At 40.8% G+C, this 21291-nt stretch overlaps 1 protein-coding gene across 1 annotated transcript in view; it reads right to left on the bottom strand.

The window, feature by feature from the left end:
• Nucleotides 1-15448, bottom strand: part of PIWIL4 (piwi like RNA-mediated gene silencing 4) — a 42800-nt gene extending 27352 nt beyond the window's left edge. Inside the window, exons 1-6 of the mRNA XM_070942900.1 lie at nt 15369-15448; nt 12207-12308; nt 10341-10422; nt 8437-8562; nt 5183-5397; nt 961-1082 (exon numbers count right to left, since the gene is read on the bottom strand). Of these exons, the coding sequence (XP_070799001.1) occupies nt 961-1082; nt 5183-5397; nt 8437-8562; nt 10341-10422; nt 12207-12290 (629 nt within the window). The 5' untranslated portion in view covers nt 12291-12308; nt 15369-15448. The remainder of the gene's footprint in view (nt 1-960; nt 1083-5182; nt 5398-8436; nt 8563-10340; nt 10423-12206; nt 12309-15368) is intronic.
• Between the last annotated feature and the right edge of the window lie 5843 nt (nt 15449-21291).

Raw genomic sequence — 21291 nt, forward strand, 5'->3', positions numbered from 1 at the left:
CATTTGAAGGTAAGTAGAACAGCGGGGGGAGGAGGAACAGCTATTTAGGATTTCCTGCTTTCTAGCTAATATAAATCGCGCGGCACAGCTGATCCTCGGAAATACCAGTTCAGACGAACCAGTAGCTTTTTTTTTTTTTACTATCAGTTTGCCCAAACCGGTGCAAACCGGTAGCACTTCACCCCTGGCTGGAAGAGACCTTGCAGGTCTTCTAATCCCCTGCTCAAGCAGGATAACCTACACCATTTCAGATAAATGATTCTCTAGATTCTTCTTAAAAACATCCAATGATGGAGTGTCTACGATTTCTGTAGGCAAGCTGTTCCACTGGTTAATTGTCCTCATTGTTAGGAAGTTTCTCCTTCATTCCAGGTTGCTGGAATGTTAGTTTCCAACCATTGTTTCTTCTCCTGCCCTCTGGTGCTTTATAGAATAATTTGACCCCCTCTTCTTTGTGGCAGCCCCCCAAATACTGGAATACTGCTATCGTGTCACTCCGAATTCTTTTCTTTATACTAGCCAAACCCAAATCCTGCAGCCGTTCGTCATGTTTTATTCTCCAGGCCTTTGATCATCTTAGTTGCTCTTCTCTTCTCCACTCTACCCAAAACAGAGTGGGCTTTCAATACCAGAGACCTCTCAAAAAGGGGATTTATGATTCCAGTCTTCGGATGAAAAATAATCTCCTGATCACAAATAGAAATCATTCCTATTTCCATTTGTAGTATGTCTAGTTCTAGGTATAGAATCACAGAACGAGACGGCTGGAAGGGACCTTGGAGGTCTTCTAGTCCAACCCTCTGTCCAAAGCAGGAGTCCTTATACCATCCTGGACAAATGGTTGCCCAATCTTTTCTTGAAAACCTCAAATGATGGAGCGCTTGAGTAAGAATTAAGCCTAACACTGGGACTTTTTCCTTCTCTCTACCTTCCGCCCCCACCATAAAAAGTAAGACTCACTTTTTAAAGAGGAGGTTTAAGAACTGAATGCACACAGGATTGCTGGAAAAAAGCTGGTGAGTTAATTGGACTGTTATCTTTACCATATCACCTCTTCGGGTTTCACAAGACAGTTCTGTGACCTAAGAGGAAGATAATGTGCAATTCAAATTCAATTACAAGAAATCAACTACAAACTGTTTTAAAGTACAATTCCTTCCTAGTGGTTGCTTTCTGACTAAAGTTTGTGGAACTTTAAAAAAAACCCAATCCTTTTATGAGTACAATAACCTTCCTTTGCCATTATATAAGGCAAAGTTCTGCTTTAAATCTGTTGTAAATAAATTACAGCTGTGCCAATATCATTTGTAACAATGAGTAATGAAAGATAAACAGGGTGAGGGTTTGAAGTTGAGCTGATTCAAGAGCCAAAAGAAATCATGGGTTATGGGACCAAACCAGAATAATCACATCTTTGCATGCTTCCCTGCCCTCTAAAAGGGTGTTCAACGAATTGCAAACATATCCAATTGTTCTGCTGTTTTATAATTAACTACAGTTACAATACAAGGTAGGCACTGCTTTATGTATTTGTTAGGCCCGAGTCAAAATTAAACAAATCAACTGACGGATTCAACTTATTTAATGCTGTAGAAGTCAGCACACGAACAGAAAAACAAGGTACAGGTTGACACCCAGCAGAGTATGAAGTGAAGGAAATTGGACAGGCCAAAAGATGAAGAGTCCTGAACTACATTTGTTCTGTCCCCTGAGTATTTGCTGCTGTGGCAGGACAGGATTAATTTATTTCTCTTTAACTAGCTTATAGGTTAAGTTTGGCAACCCTGTCCTTGCCGGCCAAAGTAGCTGCAGAATGTTCCTTCATAAGGAAATGTCCAGGGATTATAACTTACCTCCCCTTTCTCATCTTGTTACTTCCTGTTACAAGCACCGATGGGAAACAAAAGGGAAATGAGGCCACATTTCCCAATCGTACCACAACTAATCACAACGATCTACTTACATGTCACTTTCACGGAAGATACCATTGAAAAAGCATTACGCAATCTAAAACCATCTCCATCTATTGGCCCTGATGGATTCTTTAAAAAAGCTCCCAACCACCTTAGCAGAACCGCTTAGCATAATCTACGAAATATCTCTCAGAATCAGCTCCTTGCCTAACTTATGCTCACTAGCCACGGTCATCCCTATCTTCAAAAAGGGTGACCCCAGTCTAGTTGAAAACTACAGACCACTCTCATTATGTTGCATCACCTGCAAAGTCATGGAATCAATCATAAATCAATCCATTACCCTCTACTTAGAGACAAACAACCTACTCTCTAACAAGCAGTTTGGCTTCAGAAAAAAATTGTCCTGCAATCTGCAAATCTTACACTGCAAAAACATATGGACTTCACAACTCGACCAGGGTAAAGCAATAGATGCAATTTATATAGACTTCTGTAAAGCCTTTAATTCAGTAGTACATGATAAACTACTTCTAAAACTAAAATCTTATGGCATTTCCGGATCCCTGCATAAGTGGATAGCTGCGTTCCAATCAAACAGGCAACAAGTAGTCAAAATAGGGAAAGCCCTATTAAACTCTGCACCTGTTAACAGGAAGGAAGGAAGGAAGGAAGCGTTTTAGGACCCACACTCTTTATACTTTACATAAACAACCTTTGCGATCAGATTATAAGCAATTGCGTTCTCTTCGCTGATGATGTAAAACTATTCAACACCACTGACAATGCTGCTACCCTACAAAAAGATCTTGACTATCTGTCAGAATCTGACTATCTGACAGAATCGTCAAACAATTGGCAAATCTCAAGCAACAAATGCTCTGTCTTACACCTTGTAGACAACTCTCATTCTGTCAAGGACCTTGGAGTACTCATCTCAAACGATCTAAGTGCCAGAGCTCACTGTAACAGCATTGCCAAAAAAGCATTAAAAGTTGTTAACTTGCATAACAACTTGCATAGCTTCTTCTCCGGTAATATTGAACTGCAAACTAGGGCATACAAAATTTTTGCTAGGCCAATTCTTGAATACAGCTCATCTGTCTGGAACCCGCACTGCATATCAGACATTAATACAATCGAATAAGTCCAGAGATATTTCACGAGACGAGTCCTCCACTCCTCTGCTCGCAACAGAATTCCTTATGCCACCAGACTTGAAATTTTGGCCTTAGACAATTTAGAACTTCTCTGTCTTCGGTCTGACCTAAGCGTAGTACATAAAATTATCTGCTACAATGTCCTACCTGTCAATGACTACTTCAGCTTCAACCACAATACACGAGCACATAATAGATGCAAACATATGGTAAACTGCGTCAAACTTCATTGCAGAAAATACAACTTCAGCAGTGGTGAAATTCAAAAATTTTCCCTATCGGTTCTGTGGGCATGGCTTGGTGGGCATGTGAGTGGCTGGGCATGGCCAACTCAATGTCACTCCCACCCAGTCACATGACCCCCCCCAGCCACACCTATTTAGGTTTTGTGGCTCCTGATGTTTTCTGTGGGAAATGGGTCATGTGACTGGGTGGGCGTGGCCAATTTGATTGGTCTCACCCTTAAGAAATTTCTCCTTAGTCCAACTCACAATAAAATAGCACAATAAAATAGCACTGTTCCAATATTTAGAATAGAATTAGAATAAATAGAGTTGGAAGGGACCTTAGTGGTCTTCTAGTCCAACCCCCTGCTTAGGCAGGAAACCCTACACCACTTCAGACAAATGGTTATCCAATCTCTTCTTTAAAACTTCCAGTGTTGGAGCATTTACAACTTCTGGAGGCAAGTTGTTCCACTGATTAATTGTTCTGTCAGGAAATTTGAGGGGCTCCTACAAAAATGAGGGAGTCAATCTATTTTCCAAAGCACCAAAAGTTTGAATCTCTCCTTGATCAGCTTCCATCCATTATTTCTTGTCTGGCCTTCGGGTGCCTTGGAAAATAGCTTGACCCCCTCCTCTCTGTGGCAGCCCCTCAAATATTGAAACATTGCTATCATGTCATTTTCAAGAATTTTCAAAATTTTCAATATCAACAATTGCCCACCTGATGCTCTGAAGCAGAATGTGAGGACAAGTATCAGCCCCCTACTTGTATTGCTCATTAAATGGTACTGAGAGGCAGGAGAGTTATCATCCTGGAGGTAGCATATTCCATTATAATCTAATTATTCATGTATTTACCTAATTCCCTAGCAGGACCAATGGGAATGAAAATACAAAATAGTTCTCAGTTTATGATTGTAATGGATTAACATGAATACGAATTTTAAATGGGTGTATGTTAGTTTTAATTTGTGGGCCAAATTTTGTATATTTGATTTTAATGGTTTTTAAATTTTGTAAATTATGTGTGTTTTAATATGGCTGTACACCGCCCTGAGTCCTTTGGGAGAAGGGCGGTATAGAAATCTAATAAAAGCAAAGTAAAGTAATGGTCGTAAAGCAGATCACCTACGTGACTGACTCAGTTTTATGATTGTTTTAAAACAGTCAATAAATAAATGGTGCAATCGTTAATCGTTAATCAAACCTTTTGTTCACTGTGGGGTGGGTTTTGGTTTTTTTTTTTTTTTTTTTTTTGCCAAAACCTGGAAATAAACACTGGTTTTCAGCAAAAAAGCTGTAGATCGCAATCAGGTGATGGTGAGATTCTGCAAACAACTGTAAATGAGGGCAAATGTACCCAAAATACAGTCACAGGACCATAGAGTGGGGGAAGACAGACTGGCCATCGGAAGGTTGGAACCAGGTCATAAATACCTTTTTTTGGGGGAGGGGGTTTTCATCATAACTTTGAATGCTTACTAAGAGACTGGTCGTAAGTCAAGGACTCCATGTATATTAGTGGGTGTTCCTTGTTCTACGAACATTCTCCTGCTATGATAGTTACAAAAGTTCTTTAAGTGTTATCCTGTGCTGGTGCAGTGCTTAAAATACAGCATTGCAGGCTGACTCCATTCACTGCCAGGAGTTCGATCCTGACTGGCTGAAAGTTGACTCAGCCTTCCATCCTTCCGAGGTCGATAAAATGAGGATCCAGATTGTTGGGGGCAATAGGCTGACTCCGTAAACTGCTTAGAGAGGACTGTAAAGCACTATGAAGTGGTATGTAGGTCTAGGTGCTATTGCTATCATCTCCCTCCTCTCATCCATACATACTGTACATAGACTGCCTGCACACACACACACCCACACACAGTCTTACCTGGTTCTCAAGCTTGTGTGCAAGAAACAGGATTGCTCCATCAAATACTTTGGCTTTTCCAAGAAATTCAGCATGGTTATACAGCAGGGCAATCCGTAAACGTCTCGATTCCAGCTCTGGGTTAAATGTTACGTGGTACTGGTATAGTTGCCATTCCCTGGGCAAGCCTAAACTAAACAGGTTGGTAAGCACTTTCACAGGAATGCCACTGGATCCTGAAATGGACAAGATTATTTGGTTGGCTAGCAAAACAAAAAATACAAACTTCCGAGTTCCTTTAGTACGTAGACATTTTCTATTTTGCATATTTGCCCAAGTCCCCAAACTCTAGTTCCCCAATTCAGACAAAATGGCAAACTACTGAGTAAGTAATATAGGTAGTCCTCGATTTACGACCTAGATTGAGCCCAACATTTCTGTTGCTAAATTGAGACATTTGTGAAGTGAATTTTGCCACGTTTTACGACCTTCCATGCAGTTTGTTAAGTGAATCACTGCAGTTGTTAAGTTAGTAACCTGGTTGTTAAGTAAATCTGGCTTCCCCACTGACTTTGCTTGTCAGAAGGCCGCAAAAGGGGATCATATGACCCCGAGACACTGCAACCATCAGGAATATAAGTCAGTTGCCAAGCATCTGAATTTTGATTACGTGACCATGGGGATGCTGCAATGGTCATAAGTGTGAAAAACAGTCATAAGTCACTTTTTCCAGTGCCGTTGTAACCTCAAACGGTCACTAAGCGAACTGCTGCAAGTCAAGGACTATCTGTACTAAACTTCCTATTTTCTTGGTCTACTTATGCAATCACAAGCAAAAGTGGGCACTTATTTCTGCTTGTTGAAACAAACTATGATTTTGGGTGCATCAGAACCTGATCTTTTGCCTTCCAAAGTTTATAGCGCTAATTTTGTGTGCCTGTTTGTTTGGAGAAAGTGTGTTCATATGCTCTTAATATTGAATGTGCAAATTCCCCCAGGTAACTGATTAACTTTATCACTATTCACAGTCAAATGTGTCTTCTTCCATTACAGAACAATGGAACTGTAAGAGCCACGTTAACCATGGTGGAAAAAAAATAGAAGGGGGGTCTGGTAGCGCCTTTTCTAACTAACAAATCCTAGTAAAAGGCAGAAGTTTTGATGAGATGCAGCTCCTTTCAACATATGTACTGTAGGAAGATAGCCTTGTTAATTTATGGTGACAAAATATCCCAGGAGCCCTAGTAAACACCTTTTCCAACTAACAAATCTTATGACTCTAACCTGATTTTCCTCATTCATAGAATGGCTAATCCATACACCTTAAAGTGGCAACTTTAAGATGTATAGACTTGAGCTTCCAGAATTCCATAGCCAATGGGAATTCTGGGATTTGAAGTCCACACCAGGGGTGGGCTGCTGGAGGTTCGCTGGGGTTCAGGAGAACCTCTAGCTAAGATTCTGTGCAGTTTGGAGAAGCCGCAAATCCCACTCCTGGCTAGCCCCACCCACCCCTCCCCTCCCAGGAGTCCCCATGCAGCCTGTTTTGGATGCAGGTAAGTGCAGGACGCACATGGAGGCTCAGGGAGGATGAAAAACAGACCTACCAGAAGTTCAGGAAGGCCAGAAACAGGCCCGTTTCCAGCCTCCAGAGGGCCTCTGGAGCCTGTGGAGGCTGTTTTCGCCCACCCGGAGGCTCGAGGAAAGCCTCCAGAGCCCAGGGAGGGCAAAAACGCCCTCCCCCCAGCCGTGGTGCAGGAGGCCGACTAGGCCAGGCCCACCATGGCCACGCCCACCCAGCAAACAGGCAGAGAACCCCTTGGTAAAATTTTTGAAGCCCACCCCGGTCCACACCTTTTAAAGTTATGAAGGTTGAGAAACACTCGGCTAGACTAATATAGGATTTAAAGTAGAAGGGAGAGAGAGAGAGACCCAAAATCGTTATGCAAATACAGGTTACATGCTAGACAGATTACCAGTACCTTATCGGGTAAAAACTATAATGTGTTAAAACCCCATTGTGTTTGTTGAGACCTTCCGAGATTGCCTGAAACGTTGTGATGTATAGTGAGTTTTGCAACCCCTCACTCAACAGTGAAATTAAGACCCAGTTTTTCCCAAATGGTGGAAGTATGGGAAATATTACTGCAACTGTAATGTGGTGTCAATGGGAAATACAGGTTAGTCCTCGACTTACGACTACAATTGAGCCCAAAATTGATGGTGCTAAATGAGACATGTGTTAAGTGAATTTTGCCCCATTTTACTACGATGTTTCTTGCCACAATTGTTAGGTTAGTAGCGTAGTTGTTAAGTGAATCTGGCTTCCCCATTGACTTTGCTTGTCAGAAGGTTGCAAAATGGGATCGCATGACCCTGGGACGCTGGAACCGTCATAAATATGAGCCAGCTGCCAAGCAACTGACCGTAGGGATGCGGTCATAAGTGAGAAAAACAGTCCTTTTTTCAGTGCTGTTGTAACTTTGAATGGTCACTAAACAGACTGTTTGTTTATTTTTATGTTTTATTAAATTTATATACCGCCCTACTCCCAAAGGACTCAGGGCGGTGAACAGGCACAGAATAAAATACATAAATACAAAAGTTAGAAACAATTTAAAACCAAATTAAATAATTTAGCCCAAGACAATTAAAAATCCCAATAATAAAACAAATTAAAATTCCAGTTTAAAAAATTAAAAAGAAAGGAGAGAAAATTAGGCCAGGCTGGCTTGCTGGAATAGGAGGGTCTTAAGAGCACGGCGGAAAGTGCGCAGATCCGGGATCCTCCGTATCTCCGGGGGGAGCTCATTCCAGATAGTGGGTGCCCCCACAGAGAAGGCCCTCCCCCTGGGGGCCGCCAGTTGACACTGCACCCGGAGGAGCCCCTCTCTGTGAGAGTGTACCGGCCGGTGGGAGGCTGTTTGTGGTAGTAGGCGGTCCCGTAAATAACCAGGTCCTGAGCCATGGAGCGCTCTAAAGGTGGTAACCAAAACCTTGAAGCGCACCTGGAAGACCACCGGGAGCCAGTGCAGCTCGTGCAGGAGAGGTGTCACACGGGAGCACCATGTTGCTCCCATAACCACCCATGCGGCCGCACTCTGCGCCAGTTGGAGCCTCCGGGTGCTCCTCAAGGGGAGCCCCATGTAGACTGTTGTAAATCGAGGGCTATCTGTATTATTGTAACTGCTCAAAGAACCCTAGCATAGCATAGCGCTAGGAGCAGAAGAAAAAAAGAGAACTGTTCCTGAAGAAAACAGAACAATAAATTATACCTCTTTTAGAATCTTTTACATGTAACATTGCTTCTCTGGTATTCACTTCCAGGTCCCGAAATTTACACTGGATCCTCCCTCCTCTCTCCATCACCGTATAACCAGAAGGACCAACAGAAAAGCCATCTTGAGATGGAAACAAAAATAAAGCATTGGCATTCTCAAAAAAAAAAATAAAAATGAAAAGAAATGACAAAACTCAAGTTGTAAATCAATACTTTCAAAATTGGTGCACTGGTTAATTCATCACGAAAGTCTATTACAATTAATTTAATTTGGATGCTGAACCGTATACAGGTAGTCCTTGACTTACAACCATTTGTTTAGTGTCCATTTGAAGTTACAACGGCAATGAAAAATGACCATTTTTTCACATTTAGGATTACTGCAGCATCGCCATGATCTCGTGATCAAAATTTGGACGCTTGGTAACTGGCATGGACTTATGACAGTTGTAGTGTCCAGGGATTATGCAATCACCATTTGCAACATTCCCAGGTGGCTTCCAACAAGCAAAGTCAATATAGAATAAAAGAGAATAGAATAAACAGAGTTGGTAGAGCCTAGGTAGGAAAACCTACACCACTTCAGAAAAATGGTTTTCCAACATCTTCTTAAAAACTTCCAGTGTTGGAGCATTCACAACTTCTGGAGGCAAGTTGTTCCACTGATTAATTGTTCTAACTGTCAGGAAATTTCTCCTTAGTTCTAAATTGCTTCTCTCCTTGATTAGTTTCCACCCATTGTTTCTTGTCCTGCCCTCAGGTGCTTTGGAGAATAGCTTGACTCCCTCTTCTTTGTGGCAGCCCCTGAAATATTGGAACACTGCTATCATGTCACCTCTAGTCCTTCTTTTCATTAAACTAGACATACCCAGTTCCTACAACTGTTCTTCATATGTTTTAGCCTCCAGTCCCCTAATCATCTTTGTTGCTCTTCTCTGCACTCTTTCTAGAGTCTCAACAACTATTTTACATCGTGGCGATCAAAACTGGATGCAGTATTCTAAGTGTGGCCTTACCAAGGCATTATAAAGTGGTATTAACACTTCACATGATTTTGATTCTATCCCTCTGTTTATGCAGCTAGATTCCCTTAACAACTCCGTGATTCAGTTAATAACCGCAATGATTCACTTAACAAACACAGCAGAAAAGGCTGTACATTTGGGCATGACTCACTTAACAAATGCCTTACGTAGCAGTGGAAACTGAGTACTGTAGAAAATTAGCACTTACCCCACTCTGAGAAGAATATTTTGGGAAATATTAAAAAAGGCAGAATATTATATTTCCCTAAAGGAGAAACATTCTCTTGGAAAGCAGCCCCCACTTTTCTTAATAGCCCCAGCAGGACTGGGCCAGCCTATCTACAAGACAAAAGACCTTCAGCTCCAGGGTGATGACATTAATACATGACCACTCAGGACATAATAGGATTAGCCCTCTATCATCTAGCAGCAGAGTTCACCACATGGCACAAGCTCCTTCATTGCATCCTCTCCATTGCACCACACCCTGCAGGCTTCAACCAAACATGACCCCACATGGCCCCACGGGAGTCTGACAGCAGCCAATAGAATATATATTCTTGCACAGGAACAGGAAGCTCAAGTTCAAAGCCCAAGAGAGGGTATAAATACCTCTCTCTTTCAACTCTATGTGATCAGCTGCCCAGGACCTCAAATTTATGTGGTCCTGTTCACCAATAAACCATCTTTCCAATCAGCCTCCATGTTTCCAGTGTCTTTCTCCCCACTTGGAACTGAACAAGATGGATATTTCTTCCAACAGTACCAATTGTAAGGTACACAGTCAAGGACTACCTGTATTTTTAATATTTCCATATAATTTAGAGATTAGAGATTTAGAGATAAGAATAGCTATTGCAATTAACTTGCTTACATTTCAATGGCTCTTCTCCAGTTCTTACATGGCTGCTACTGGCCTCTGGCACACTGTAAGAAGCAGTGTCTCCTGAACCACCCTTTAAGGTAGAAATGATAAACAGTGACAAATTAAAAACTGTGAACAGATTATGCTTTTCTCCAATGAATTGATTTCTGGATTTTTTAAAAAAAATTGCTATTAAAAATTGCTCCACTGTTCTAAGATTTTGAGAATGGGAAGCTACAAAACACCACTAGTCTGACTCTAGCTACTTCCTGTTTTGTTGCTCTCAAACTTCTCCATTTTTACTAAACCATAAAAATCAGGTAAAATAAGATAAACCATTATGGAAAGATTAAGAAACAGATCAGCATCACTGGGTCTAACCGCACAACTAGTTCCATCCCTTTCAGATATCTCAAATATAAATGAACACTATCACAAATATAAACTATATTTCTAGGACAAACATTTTATCGATGTATAAATCATTCCAAATAAATTAGATTAAGTAACATTCCCTGAAAACTCTATATATTGTTTTCAATAGTTTTTTCTTATAGTTTTCTATCACTTGTTATTTGAAGAAAATCAGTCATTTGACACCCTTCATTTTAATTTTCTTTCTGAGTTCACTAACATTATAGCATCAATTACTAATTATAGCATCAATTACTAATCCCTCTTTTGTAAAAAATCTTTCCTGACTTTAATTCTGCTTGTGGGATTAAATAAATTTCTTTGGAGATTGTATGAATGATTCATTAGCAACTGTTCAAATGTGATGCTTTTTTAGTACATTGTTTTCCTAGGACAAAATATATTCAGTATTCAAAACAATAATTGCTTGGGCAAAAAATTATGGACATTCAACTGAGCTTGATAGATGGCAACAGTTATGGGAAAGGAACTATAAACTAATGATGTCTACTGCATATAAAGAGAATCAATATAAAATGTTTTATAGATGGCATATGCATCCGGAAAAATTGGCAAAAATGTTTAAAGACAAATCGGCTAAATGTTGGAAATGCCATCAAATACCAGGATCTTATTTTCATATGTGGTGGACATGCCCAGAAGCTAGAGATTATTGGAGCATAATTAAGACATGGTTAGAAGAAATGATCCAACAACATATTGATTTAAAACCTGAGTTGTCCCTATTGGGTATACTACCAGAGAAAATTAGCAAAGCAAATATATACTTGATTATACATATAATAACGGCAGCGAGGATAGTATTTGCACAAAGATGGAAAGCAGAGAAAATCCCTTTGGAAGGGGAAGTAATTAAAAAAATGTTAGATTGTGTAGAAATTAACAGATTAACTTTGATGATTAAAGAGAGAGAGGAAATGGACTATTAGAAAATATGGGGGAAATTTTATGAATGGTTAAAAAAGAGATATAGATAAAGATTGTGATAATTAAATAAGGAGAATGTTATATTAAATGTATTGTAATTTGGGGAAAATATCACAACAGAAAAATAGAAACTATCAAGGAGAAATGAAGGAGTAATAAAAAGAAGAAGTCACGGAAGAAACACCGAGGTGACACAGGGAAGGATTGATGTATTATGTTTGTTTGTTTTAAAAAATAAAAAAAAACTTTTATAAAAAATAATAATAATAAAAAATATATTCAGTATTCAGTCAGTGCAAGCAGCTAATTAAAAATACAGCCATTTATAAACAGACCACAAATATGTCTTAAACAAACTATTTTTTACAATCGTTTACTATGAATCATTAAATGTAGAGCTAAATAAAGGATGTGGCACATAGAAAAGGTTGGAAAACACAGTGGCCTAATGATACAGTTGCCCCATGAGAGAAGATCAACATTTTGTAAACAAGCACAGGCATAAAAACATACTGGTTTTGCGAAATCACTTTGTCCATATGTTTCTCTTCCAGGAAAGCATTGTCCTCTGGCTTTCACACGAGCCCGTCCACTCATTATTCCAGTTTTCACTCACTGAAATAAAAAAAAAAATTAGCATCTGAAGGCAGAACAAGGAGCAATGAATGGAAACTAATCAAGAAGAGAACCAATCTAGAAATAAGGAGAAATTTCCTGACAGAACAATTAATCAGTGGAACAGCTTGCCCTTAGAAGTTGTGGGTGGTTTTTAAGAAGAGATTGGACAACCGTTTATCCAAATACCGTAGTATATATTCTCCTGCTTCTGCAGGAGGTTGGACTAGAAGACCTCCAAAGTCCCTTTCAACTCTGTTATTCTGGTAACTCTAATTCCAGGAGGATAAATTTGGTGAATGGAAGAGAGGCACAAGAGAGCAGAGGTAGCAAAAACTTCAAGAGCTGACTTTTCCATATGAAACTCTCCATTCATATGTAGGATGATTCTGAAGAGAATAAAGGCTTAATTTGAGTTGTACCTTTCTCATTCTACCTTCTACATCAATAGGGCCTTATTATATTAAACATTATAAAAAGCAGGCTTAAAAAAAAAGTCAGCAGCTGCAACCTGGTGAAAAGCTGGCTATGTGTGTCCACCTATGTTTTACAGCAATCATATTGATTTGCTGCCTTTTTATCTTGCTCTTCAGCCATCAGTAGGAACCTGATTTTTTTTTTTAAAAAAAGATATTTCAACTGTGCTGAAAAACTGATCTTGTTTCTCAACATTCTTTGTTGAAGCTTTATGCTGAGGACCAGCGACTTAAGAAATTGGACCAGAAGCAGGGTCCACCTATAAGCAACTTTGGGCGTTAGCCCAACCCACCTCATAGAGGTTGCGGTAACGGAGAAAAATAGGAGAAAGAAGCACTGTGCGTAACACCTTGAGCACCTGTAGAAAGGTGGAAATTATTGGGTGAAAACTGTAAAATGATAATTGGCTAAGATGAAAAGAGTATTGAGGACAGACATGTATAACAGGTGTCTCGCTGCTCATCTATTTCACCTCACATAGCACCATGTAGCATGTACTGAATTATTTATTATTATTGCTGGAATTACGCTCCATGTGTTTTTGGGCAGCTAAAGATACGTACATAGGAATCTTCCTTTATTTTATTCCCACAATAAAATCTCTTGTGAAATAATCTGGCTGCCCATAGGTTACCTAGAGCTTTCATGCTGAGAACTGAACCTAGGTTTGAGAAATACTGCCTTAACCACTACCTCATACTAGTTCCTGCAGGAACTACTTCTTGATTTCAACCACCAGATTCAGTTTGTTTGTTTTTTTGCTAACACCAAAACAGTGCAATCTGAATTGCTGCAAATCTTCTGTACAATTACTGGCTGATTACCAAACAGTGTATTATTGTTGCGTGAATACAGGTAGCCCTCAATTTACAACCACAAGTGAGCCCCCAAATTTTTGTTGCTAAGTAAGACATTTGTTAATTTTGTCACACTTCACACGACCTTTCTCGCCATGTTTGTTAAATGAACCTGGCTTTTGTCAATGACTTTGCTTGGCAGAAGGTTGTGAAAGGTGATCACATGACCCCAGTCCAACCATAAATAAGAGTCAGTTGCCAAGCGCCTGAATTTTGATCACATGACCATAGGGATGATGCAGTGGTCATGTGTGTGGAAAATGGTCATGTCACTTTTTTCAGTGCCATTGTTAACTTTGGTCACTAAATGAACTGTATGAGGACTACTTGTATAACCCTTTAATTCCAATCATTCTTCCCCTCAATAATATTTCACAAAATATAGTGTGATGCATTAAGTAATCTCTAAACCAGCAGCTCCTGCCAAAGTAGCAATAACTTAATAAGGACTTCAGAAACATCTCAAGGGCCACAGATCCTTGTCCTTGTTTAAACTGTGACATTGAGAGTTGCTTCATATAAAAACCAGTTAAACCTACTTGAAACACAATGTTCTCCATTATTTAATCTGGATTAGAAATGCAAGAACAGCCAGTATAAAGGTCAGTATCAGGTCTTCTGGCGAGCCTTGGATTTGAATCTTTACTCACCCCTACCTTAGCCATTTTCACCTCAAACTTTTTCACAGGATCCTGAAAATAAAATGGTGTGTGTGTGTGTGTGTGATCCATTATGAAGGTCATGCTATTCCTTCACCCAGAAGATCCCGGGACAATGGACAATGTAATATAAATTTACATGGTAAATTTGGTTTTTATTGGTGAATTTGGATGATTGGGACAAAATGTATGATACCCTGAAAACAGCATGAATAGAAAGAGAGCAGGTTTTATAACAGATAACAGAATAACAGAGTGGGAAGGGGACCTTTTAGGTCATCTATTCCAACCCACCCTACACCATTTCTGACAGATGGCAGTCAGGTTGAAAGCCTCCAGCGATGTAGCTCCCACAACTTCAGCAGACCAAGGTTGATTGTTCTCAGGTTCAGAAAATTTCTCCTTTATTTCTAGGTTGAATCTCTCCTTTGATCGGCTTCCATCCATAATTATTCCTTGTCTGGTCTTCGGGTGCTTTGGAAAAAATAGATTTGACCCCCACCCCACCCCCTTCCTCTCTGTGATAGCCCCTCAAGTCTTGGAATGCTTGCTGTCACATGCTAGATGGCTCAGTGGCTAAGATGCTGAGCTTTTCGAGCAGAAAGGTCGGCAGTTCGGCGAGTTCAAATCCCTAGTGTAGGTCTCCTGCGTGAGCAGGGGGGTTGGACTAGATGACCTCCAAGGTCCCTTCTAAGTCTTGTTACCGTTATAATGTTTTGGAAGGAAGGAAGGGGGCAGAATCAGTCTCTGAAAAAGGTATTCCCCCCCCGCCCCTTCTGCGATGGGGGCTCAGAGACGTGACCCTCACCCCCACCCCACCCATACACACTTACCGTTAACCTCACGAGCAACGACCTAACCAGGTGAGGTCAAGAACTAACTAAATTATGCTTTATATGCGGGAAACCTGAAGGGAAGGCCACTAAAGAGGGACCCCCGGGATCAAACGTCACACTGGGCCCTCCAGCTACCGCCACCCACCAGCGATCACCCACCACCACCCTCAGATTGCGGACTCGCGCAGACACGTGTCTCGAGGCACCCTGCCTCGAGGGAGCCACGCCCACCCGAGGAGGCCACGCCTTCCTCCCTCCTGCGCTTTTCTCCTTTCCACGGAATGGGGAGTTCGTCCCGAAGAGCGTTTCCTTCCTCTTCGCCTGAAAGGCGCATGCGCGGGAAGCCTTCTCTCCCCCCCCCACCCTCCTGAGGAGGTTTTGACTTTCCGTTAAGTGCCTGAAAAGGAGAATAGGGCGACGGATGCGTCGGGTGGGGTCTCCAACCTTGGCAACTTTACGACTGGTGGACTCCAACGCCCAGAATTCCTCAGCCAGCCTGCGCTGGCTGAGGAATTCTGGGCGTTGAAGTCCACCAGTCGTAAAGTTGCCAAGGTTGGAGACCCCTGGGTTAGGGGTATTAATACAAATAGTCGCTGTTTACATGGTTTGCCAATTTATGCTCTGTTGAAAAAAAAAAAAACACACCACATTTGATAAAGTTCGCATAACATGCTATAAACCTTATCTGGTTGATTAGCCTGAGTAACAGACATTATTCAGTAGAAGATTATTTAATATAATCGACCATGGTATCATGCTGCGCCGGTTGGAGGGGTTGGGAGTGGGAGGCACTGTTTTACGGTGGTTCTCCTCCTATCTCTCCGACAGGTCGCAGTCTGTGTTGGCTGGAGGGCAGAGGTCGACCTCAAGGCACTTGGTTTGTGGGGTGCCACAAGGGTCGGTCCTCTCGCCTCTCCTGTTCAACATTTATGTGAAGCCGCTGGGTGAGATCATCCGTGGTTTTGGGGTGCAGTGCCATCTGTACGCTGATGACACTCAGCTGTACATCTCCACCCCAGACCACCCCAACGATGCCCTTGAAGTGATGTCCCGGTGCCTGGAGGCGGTGCGGGTCTGGATGGGGAGGAACAGGCTCCGACTCAATCCCTCCAAGACTGAGTGGCTGTGGCTGCCGGCGTCCCGATATAGTCAGCTGGTGCCATCGCTGACTATTGGGGGCGAGACATTGGCCCCCACGGAGAGGGCGCGTAACTTGGGTGTCCTCCTGGACGCACGGCTGTCCTTAGAAGAGCATTTGACGGCCGTGGCCAGGGGGGCTTTCTATCAGGTTCGCCTGATACGCCAGTTGCGCCCCTTTCTGGATCGGGACTCCCTATGCACGGTCACTCATGCCCTCGTTACTTCCCGCCTTGACTACTGTAATGCTCTCTACATGGGGCTCCCCTTGAGGAGCACTCGGAGGCTCCAACTGGTGCAGAATGCGGCCGCGCGGGTACTTATGGGGGCGGCATGGCGCTCCCACGTGACACCTCTCCTGCGCGAGCTGCATTGGCTTCCAGTGGTCTTCCGAGTGCGCTTCAAGGTGTTGGTTCTCATCTTCAAAGCGCTCCATGGCTTAGGACCCAGTTATTTACGAGACCACCTTCTGCCTCCGATAACCTCCCACCGGCCAACACGCTCCCACAGAGAGGGTCTCCTCAGGGTGCCGTCTGTCAGGCAATGTCGGCTGGCGACCCCCCGGGGAAGAGCCTTCTCTGTGGGGGCACTCGCCCTCTGGAATGAGCTGCCCCCAGGGATACGACTAATCCCGGACCTCCGGACCTTCCGCCGGGCCCTGAAGACTTTTTTATTTCAGCAAGCCGGGCTGGGTTAAAAAAAAAATTTTTAATTGGTGAATTTTATGGGTAACGGGGTTTTAAATTGGAGAAGCCTAAGATAATTTAATTTTGTTTTAATGTATTTTAATATTTGTATTGTGTGTTTTTAATTTTGGCTGTTCACCGCCCCGAGTCCTTCGGGAGAGGGGGCGGTATAAAAATTTAATAAATAAATAAATAAATAAATAAATAAATAAATATCTAAATATGCAATATCTAAGACAGACTACCACAAAGAAGAAGGGGTCAACCTAGTCACCAAAGCACCTGAGGGCAGGACAAGAAGCAATGGATAGAAACTAATCAAGGAGAGAAGCAAGCTAGATCTAAGGAGGAATTTCCTGGCAATTTGAAACAATTAATCAGTGGAATGACTTGCCTCCAGAAGTTGTGGGTGCTCCAACGCTGGAGGTTTTTAAGAAGAGATTGGACAACCATTTGTCTGAAATGTATAGAGTTTCCTGCTTGAACGGGGTTGGACTAGAAGACCTCCAAAGTCTCTTCCAACTCTGTTTTTTGGTTTTTTTAAGACAAAAAAATTGTATTGACTGGGTCAATATATTTTTTACACAATGCTGGCAATAATAATAATATACAATAATACATGTATACCTAATCTAATAATAGATTAGGTATACCTAATCCTAGTTTTCCAACTTCTGACCTTAACCTGCATGTTGTACTTACAAGCTTCAATAACATTTCTTCATGCAGTATGCTTGTTATCCCCTATTGAATCACTGATATTTTAATATTTCAGAAATTCCTTAATGTTCCACCATAAATCCAATATCCCAATTGTTTAAAAACACCAATCGTTAACCAAATTTAATCAATCCTGGGATTAAATCTCTAATCCCCTAAAATTATAAATTTCAATTTATTTTTACACATTATTAATAATAATAATACAGTTAGGTTACCACATCATAGACCTTCCAACTCTATTATTCTGTTTTAAAAAAAGCTTTAATCTTTAAGGAGGTCTGGCCCTCAAATCTGGTCCACCAGCACAGAAAAAAAGATGCAGAAAAGTCTTAATATTTAGATGCTTTTAATAGCCTAGAGTTTTGCACTCAAATGGGATACCTCTACACCCAATCCTGATAACCACTTGAATGAATCCATGTCATTTTCTTTACAGAAAAAGTTTTCTATTGACTTTCTCTGGGACATTTTTTTTCTATCTTGCAGTCTATCGTACAGCTCTGAAATTCCCAATGATCTCTATTGCAACACAAGTTGGTTGCCAAGTTTTTGACGAGGAACTGGAGAACGTATTGCTTTAGACCAAGTTATTTGAAGTTAATTGAAGTTTGAAGATGTCCAGAATTTTTTCAAAATAGATATTGGGATCTGAATAAGGGTCTGAACATAGTACATATAAAAAGCTAGTAACTTCAGGGTACATGAACAAAATATTCAGACTGCACTTTATTTCTGACACAGCCCTAGAAGGCAGTTAGCACATACTGAAGAAGTTGGATTGAACCCTTCTGCTGAATTTGAAGAAACATGGTTCTAAACAGGATGAAGGCTTATCTAATTCAGTTGTACCCATTGTGGTGCCTTCTAGATGAGTTGAATCAACCTTTCATCAGATTGAGGAAGACTAAGGAGTTTCTATATAAATGCACACCTATCATGCTATTTCTTTTGAGGGGGAAAAATTATGCAAACTGCAAAAAGAGCAAAAGTGGCTAACGAAAGATACTAAAGTCATGAAATAAGGAAATAAAATACAGCTATATCTAATTTACACAACCTTCATTAATTATATCTCACTATACTTTTCTGCCTTGGAAATGGTCCTGGAATCTTATGGTGTTCCCATAGTTGGATAGAACATCTGAAAAGATAATCAAAAATACCCAAGGAAAATGCCAAAGTCCTTCTTTGACCTTGCAGAAAATTTAACATTAGGTAATATCTGGAAATAAACAAAAAGGTTAATTCTAAAGAATATATTTATTTTTCAGAAAGACATCAATCATTCTTAAGAACAGACATGATATGAATTTCAAGAAATTTAATTACTCTGGACTCAAAGACACAGATTTTACCAAAGACTTTCTCCAACCACAATCTAGTTGAGATGACTTTTAAAAACCAATCAGCAAAGTTTAGATGGACACTTGATGAAACTTTATTAGAGAAGGATTGGATAGCAAAAGATTACAAAGAGAAGTTAACAGAATTTTCTTCAATAGCAATGATATATATGTGTATGGTAGAGAATTAGAGAATAAATTGAATTTCCTTAAACAAATGACCATGCAAATAAACCAGGAAGGGGTGGCTCATAAGTTAAAGAAGGAAAGAAATAATATGATTTTGAAACTCCAGGAAGTGATATAGTTGTAACATAATTTTGCAATACAAGGAAACTTTCATCATTATTCTTCCAATTTCTATAAAGGATCTGACATTTCTTTGGGAAAAAATAGGTTATCTCCACAACAAAAAAAAACAACAACAAAAAAAGCGCCAACTCAGAAAGCTCAAACTGTCCAAGGAGCTGCTGATCCAGTTCTACAAAGGAATTATTGAGTCTGTCATCTGCACCTCTATAACTGTCTGGTTTGGTTCTGCAACTCAATAAGAGAGACACAGACTTCAGAGGATAATTAGAACTGCAGAAAAAACAATTGCTACCAACCTGCCTTTCATTGAGGACCTGTATACTGCACGAGTCAAAAAGAGGGCTGTGAAAATATTTACAGACCCTTTGCATCCTGGACATAAACTGTTTCAACTCCTACCCACAAAATGATGCTATAGAACACTGCACACCAGAACAAATAGACACAAGAACAGTTTTTTCCTGAACACCATCACTCTGCTAAACAAATAATTCCTGTCAAACTATTTACTGTCTCCCATCTCCTCCCTCTTATGACTATATGACTAACTTTGTTGCTGGTATCCTTATGATTTATATTGATATTGTTTCCTGATTGCTTATTTGTAACCTATGACTATCATTAAGTGTTGTACCTTATGATTCTTGATGAACGTATGTTTTATTTTACGTACACTGAGAGCATATGCACCAAGACAAATTCCTTGTGTATCCAATCACACTAAATCTATTCTATTCTATTATAAATGTTTTGAAAAAGAATCATCACATACCTCCAGAATACAATGTCTTCTATTTTACAAGGTAACGGGATACCAGAATCATGGAAATAGGCCAATATCTAATATCTAAAGAGGTGCAAGACCGAACCTTAATTAAAAACTATAGACCAATATTATTATTAAACAGTGACTATAAAATATGTATCTATGTTGGTTAAGAGACTCAAGACAATTCTTCAAGAACTCATCCATCCAGATCAAAGTGGGTTTTTACTCAAAAGATAATTATTTATAGGACAGTGTGAGGACCAGTGGTGGATTCCTCCTGGTTCGGTCCGGTTCGGCCGAGCCAGTAGCGGTGACGATATGACGTCACCAAACCAGTTCTCCCACTCCCCGCCCTCCCACCCCCCCACCCCCACGTTATTCTTACCTTTTATTTGGTCCCACCCCCAATCTATTGCTGCCTCCTGAGTCCCAGCTGATGACTAGGGGAAAAAACCTGTTTAAACTCTTGCCGCGGGGCTTCAAAGGGCCGTCCTACAGCTGATCAGTGTTAAAAGCAAACAAATGAGTCGAGTCGTAAGTGCGAGGACTGGTCGTAAGTGCGAGGACCTTCCAGAAATGAATCTGACCAGCTAGCCACGCCCACCTAGTCACATGACCTCCAAGCCACACCCACAAAATAAGCCACACCCACAGAACCGGTAGTAAAAAAATTTAGAACCCACCCCTGGTGAGGACAGTTCTGAATGTCTTAGCACATCTACAGCAGCAATGGGGAATGATGGCCCTTTTATGACTGGAGAACTTCAACTCCCAGAATTCCATGCTGGCTCAGGTATTTTTAGAGTTGAAATCCACAAGTCATAAAGGGGCAATAGTTCCCCACCTCTGATTTACAGCAACACAAAGAAAATCAAGCTGCATTTTTTTAGATGCAGGAAAAGCTTTCAATAATCTCGACTAGCCATATTTGTTTATAACATATTGGAAGTTATACATTTTGGAGAGAGCTTGTAAAGTGGGTTAAATCAATATATACGCTACAAAATGCAAAAGGGAATGAGACTAGGGCGCCCACTACCCACTTTTATTCATATTAGCTCTAAAAATTCTAAATGGGGATATAAAGAAAGAGGAACAGATAAAAGGATTCTTTTAAAAAGGTGGGGTATAAATTAAGAGCATTTGCCAATGATCTGGTATTGATACTGAAGGACCCATTGAAA

This window comes from Pituophis catenifer, unplaced genomic scaffold, assembly GCF_029215685.1.
Source record: "Pituophis catenifer annectens isolate HBS135680 unplaced genomic scaffold, rPitCat1.0.hap2 SCAF_4, whole genome shotgun sequence".
Taxonomy (NCBI): Eukaryota; Metazoa; Chordata; class Lepidosauria; order Squamata; family Colubridae; genus Pituophis; species Pituophis catenifer.